The sequence below is a fragment of the Galeopterus variegatus genome, unplaced genomic scaffold, assembly GCF_000696425.1.
Source record: "Galeopterus variegatus unplaced genomic scaffold, G_variegatus-3.0.2 Scaffold6837, whole genome shotgun sequence".
Lineage (NCBI taxonomy): Eukaryota > Metazoa > Chordata > Mammalia > Dermoptera > Cynocephalidae > Galeopterus > Galeopterus variegatus.
Window position 1 is genome coordinate 97422 of NW_007732948.1, and position 5295 is coordinate 102716.

Consider the following 5295-nt stretch of genomic DNA (forward strand, 5'->3'; position numbering starts at 1 on the left):
ATTCAGGGGCTCTTTAATACCTGCCAGGAATCAACAGCAGAAATAGTATGTGGCACTGTATATGGACTTCTGGTTTAATAATTAATTCACATCACTCCAGTTATAATATATATTACAAAGACAGGATGGTATAATTTAGTGTAGAACGTCTTGATAGATATTATTCTATATAACACAGTATACACATATACAAAATTCACAATTATGTTCAGTTCACCAATGAAACACAAAAATAAATAATTTTTATGTAGCATACACAGGAACATAACCCCTATATACATCTGGGATTGTTCTGATGCTTATTACATCTTAATGATACAATTTATTCCTATATTTAGAAGCTCAATATCCACAGTTTACATAGATGCCCTTTATAATCAAGTATATCCTATGAAAATATATCACTCTAGCCCATCAGTATCCTTCCATCATTGGTTTTAACAGAACAAAGCTTTTCCTAATTCACCAGATTGGCAGGATCTCACCTCAGTATGGATCTCTGCACACAGGGGCATTGGATTTCTTGCTGAGGGCTTTTCCACATCCACAGGTTTCTGTCCCTAGATAGGTTGGGACTTCTTGATGTAACTTTTGCTCTCATTCATCCAGTTTCTCCCTCGTGTGAATTCTATGATGCCGGATGAGATTTGCCTTCTGGGAGAAGGTCTTCCTGCAGTCGGAGCATTCGTAGGGTTTCTTTCCCATATGAGTTCTCTTGTGTATGATAAGGCATGAGTTCTGGGAGAAGGCTTTCCCACATTCACTGCACCCATAGGGCTTCTCTCCTGTGTGAGTCCTCTGATGGAGAATGAGGTGTGACTTCTGAAAAAAGGCTTTCCCACATTCACTGCAGCCATAGGGCTTTTCTCCCGTGTGGATTCTGTAGTGTATAATGAGGCATGACTTCCGGGAGAAAGCCTTTCCACATTCTCTGCAGCTATAGGGCTTCTCTCCCGTATGTGATCGATGATGTTCCATGAGACGTGATTTGTGGGAGAAGGTTTTTGCACATTCCAAACACTTATAAGGCTTCTCTCCAGCACGGATCATCTCAGGTACAGAGAGGCCTGTCTTCTGGGAGACTGTTTTCCCACAACTGCTGTCTCCATTGGGTTTTTCTTTTGTGCGATTTCCCTGTTTGTTGAGGCAAACCTTTTCCCTGAAACCCTTCCCATGTTCGCCACACCCACAGGATTTCTGACCTCCATGGACTTTGTGATGTACAATGAGTTCTGACCTGCGGGAGAAGGTTTTCCTGCATTTAGTACATTCCCTGAAACCCTTCCCATGTTCGCCGCACCCACAGGATTTCTGACCTCCGTGGACTTTGTGATGTACAATGAGTTCTGACCTGCGGGAGAAGGTTTTCCTGCATTTAGTACATTCATGGGGTTTCTCACCACTTTCGGTTCCCTGATCTGCATTAAGGGCTTTGTCTTGGCTTAAAGCTTTTCTACACTGGTTACATTCACGTGGATCCCCTCCAGAATGTGGAGTTTCAGGCTTAGAATAGAGAAATAAGTTCCCATGTGCATCATACTTAAATCTCCTTCTTGCAAGGTATGCATTAGGAGTAAAGTCCACGTCATGTTTCAAAGTCTTTCCACATGAGTCACATGTACGGCCCTGTTGTCTTGACAGAACAAGGTTTGTGTTCTGATGGGATTGTTTTTCAGGTACATTACACTCACGGAGCCCTGTTTCAGTCCATTTTTTCTTGTCTAGAACTGCAACTTGCCCCAAAGCTTTGTCTTGGTGTTCCTGTTGTCTGTCTACTTGGGTATCAACGTGCCCAACTTCATCTAGAAAAAATACATAAATAACACAAACTTGTTAATCTTCCCAGTGTCATATCATAGAATTATTTCAGAAATGTTTGAAGGGAGGATTAATTCTGTGTTTTCAAGCCTAATCGCCCAGACTAACAAAATAATAATAATTCTACTACAAACACTTTCTGGTCTCTTGGCTTTTGAAAAGAAAAAAATACTGAAAATAGGGATAAAACATTGACAGTGAATGTAAGTAGCTTTGCCTTTAACATGGTTGACGTGAAAGACTGGCAAGAAGAAACAGACACAAGTAAGTGAGCAGGAAAGAAGAACTGGAAGGTGGTGGATTCCAGCCACTGATGTACTGAAGAAGCAGCTCACTGAAGGGCACAGCGGGGAGAGGCCCTGAACTTTTGACGTGAAAGACTGGCAAGAAGAAACAGACACAAGTAAGTGAGCAGGAAAGAAGAACTGGAAGGTGGTGGATTACAGCCACTGATGTACTGAAGAAGCAGCTCACTGAAGGGCACAGCGGGGAGAGGCCCTGAACTGCAGCATTTACCGTTTCCTCAGTGGAAACACTCCCCTGCTGTGGCCAGTTGCAAGCTACCCTGATGACATCACTGAATGCAGAACTGGGAAGATTCAGGCATAATTGGCTATGACAAGCCATAAGTGGACAGCTCAAGCATATCCCTTGATGAGGAGGAAGACATAACAAGGAGGGCCCACAGGAAAGAGGGTATTTAGGAAATATGAGCAAAGATGAAAGATTAGGTTTTCCAGAAGGACTGAGAGAGAAGGGTGTTTAAGAAACCTAAGCAAAGGACTCAGGTTGAAAGAGGTTGTAAGTCCCTTACTTTATTCCTGGGTTATAAACCTGCACTTGCTATGCCCTTCCCACCTTAGGTTCCCCTTCATTCTGCATACCAAATTAATTTTCTCAAAGCTTAAATCCTTTACTGTTAAAGGAATGATCTCAGATCCAGAGCTCTGTTCCGCAGTGATGTATCCTCATGTGGACCCACAGATCTTTATTATGTCCAATATGAGAACACAAGACAAGGCACAGCTATCCTCCAGGATCAGATTCCCTCTCTCCTCTGATGCCTGTCTTACCATTTTATTCAGTCTCACTTCCTCAACACCAGATCTGGCTGACAACCAAATCCTCATCTGGCCCCTTTCTGTATGCTTGATGAACTCGGCTGCAGACCAGCCTCCCACTAAACCCATATTAACATTCCTTGTACATGTTGGTTTCCATATCACTGTGGAATTGATTTTGAGATTCTTTACCCTGTGCTTAGATCCTTAAAAGCTTTTATTTTCATTTACATTTTAACTACAAACTCTGCCTGTGGCTTCACATCTGGCACCTATATCCAATGCAAGATGTCACCCTCTATTTAGAAGTTCCCAAGCCCAATGGCTGAATTCCTAAGGGGTAAAAACCATCACCTACTAATCTCCCCCATCAGAATTTTCTGGAGTTGAACCCAGCCAGAGGCATTTTTAAAGCTCCCCAGGTGATTCTGGTGTGGATCCCTGATTAATAACAACTGCCCCGAGCAAATGCTTGAAAAAGAATCCTTGTCCTGAAAAAAAGAGGAATAAGGACAAAAAAAAAAAAAAAAGGCTCTTCTTACCATGGGGTTATGAAGAGATGGGGGAAAAGCCGCCATTATAACCTACTAGGCAGAATGGGGCCATATTACATGGTTTCAAAAAAAGAGGGATTTAAAAGTCACATAAAATGTAACATACTAAGGCTGGTACCAGAATAATCAGATACACTAAGTAAAGTTGGTATTAATATCCAAGATCAATAACGGAATTATTGATCCAATAATTCCATTAATGGAATTGGAAGAGCCAACTAGTAATTAGACCATTTAGGCATATGATATGTTTTGGGATGACATGAGAAGAAATGGAAAAGATAGAGGGAGATTAAAGGAATTTCTAAAAAGGGGGGAAAATCAGGACCTAAGGCATCAAAAGGAGAAGATGGCAAAATGAGAAGACTCAGCAACTCCATGGTGACCGAGCTAGAAGCAGAGTAGGAAACACCCCACTGCCCCCCGACAAGGAGCATGTGAGAGTGGACTACACTTTAATCGAAAAGGTTATGCCAGCTCTCGACAACACACCCACTTCATCTTCTGTGGCAGAAACTAGGTGACTGACCTGAATAAATGCAACACAAGAGGGACAGCAGGGATTTAAATCACCAATTCACACTGAAGTAGAGGAATGGCTTTTACCTGCTTGCAGGTGTGAAGGAGAGGATGAGAACTAGAATACAGGTGTGGAAAATATGTTCTCAAGGTACTTCATGGTGAAAGAAAGAAAAGAAAATTTAACTAAAAGAAAAACGAGTGGCACAAAATAGCAGCAATTTTAAAAGAGGGCAAATCTATGAATCCATGAACACGCGAGAAAGCCTATTTCATAAGCATGGGGCAAAGTGTAAGACTGCGGATTCTAGAGAAAGGCTGCGCGAGCAAGAAATATCTTAGTGGGGACAGCAAGGCAGAAGAAAAGTATAGATGAAAACAGAATATGCCTTTGTCTAAAATCCAGAGAAAGGAAAGCAGTCGTGTAGTGATGTGTGATGTGTGCAGGTAGCAGGAACCATTTGGGCATCTTAAGGTCTTGGGCCAAATGTCCACAGCTGCTTGCAAAGATCCAAGGCTTTAAAAAACAGTTGCCTGAAACAAGAAAACATCCAAGGTTCTACTTTGTGACTTCCTGGAGGCTTGTCCCCACGGTCCCCCCGCAGGCTGTTCTCTCACCTGGAAAGCCCCATCTGCACATCTCCTCCTCCTCCATCCATGGCTCTTTCCCCTCCTCCAACCTGGAGATCACAGCAGGTTTGCTGACCACACACCCTGTTCATGAGAAATAGTTACAGAATTTGTGCTGAGCCACCTTCTAAGCAAGCAGACAGTTCAGGCCACACAACAGAACATTGATATCTCAGCCAAAGACCAGATGTTTCACTTGGGAGGTAACTTCTCAAACATTCCAAGTGAGATGGAGACATTTTGGCCACTGAAACCCAAGGGCAAACACTCTTAGAGGACCCACAATTTTACATAGCTGAGAAAGGAAAGGTACCCAGACATAATCTGAGGGCCACAGGAAATCCCTCCTCACCCACTGAGACCAGGTGGCTATAGTTCTCCAGCATCACGTCCCGGTACAGGCTCCTCTGCGCAGAGTCCAGCTGCTGCCACTCCTTCTGTGTGAAGCCCACAGCCACATCCTTGAATGTCAGTGACTCCTGGAACAGCACATTCCTGATTAATCTGGAGTGTTTGACACTGAGTGTCACGGCAAAGGCACAGCGGAGATTGATCTTACCACCTTGGGAAGTCAGATTTCCCCATGTCATATAGGAAGTTTGGCACATCCTAACTTTGTACTACACTTTGCAGGAAACAGAAAAGATCATTAGAAAAGATCTCACTACCTGGGCCGGCCCGGTGGCGCACTGGATAGTGCGCCACTTGGGAAG

The 5295-nt window shown here is 43.3% G+C and overlaps 2 protein-coding genes across 2 annotated transcripts in view; both read right to left on the reverse strand.

Annotated features, from left to right (window-relative positions):
* Positions 1-50: 50 nt before the first annotated feature.
* On the reverse strand, positions 51-1200 carry LOC103606783 (zinc finger protein OZF-like). Its single transcript, XM_008591329.1, has one exon. It carries the CDS (start codon positions 1048-1050, stop codon positions 598-600), a length of 453 nt encoding a protein of 150 aa, XP_008589551.1. The 5' UTR covers positions 1051-1200; the 3' UTR covers positions 51-597.
* An 80-nt stretch (positions 1201-1280) lies between these two features.
* Positions 1281-5295, reverse strand: part of LOC103606784 (putative protein ZNF815) — a 22371-nt gene continuing 18356 nt past the window's right edge. Inside the window, 4 exon segments of the mRNA XM_008591331.1 lie at positions 1281-1517; positions 1519-1802; positions 4571-4666; positions 4935-5061. Of these exon segments, the coding sequence (XP_008589553.1) occupies positions 1443-1517; positions 1519-1802; positions 4571-4666; positions 4935-5061 (582 nt within the window). The 3' untranslated portion in view covers positions 1281-1442.

Excerpts from the sequence above, each read along its gene's own strand:
- LOC103606783 (XM_008591329.1), bottom strand. The coding sequence starts at position 1,050 with ATGATCCGTGCTGGAGAGAAGCCTTATAAGTGTTTGGAATGTGCAAAA.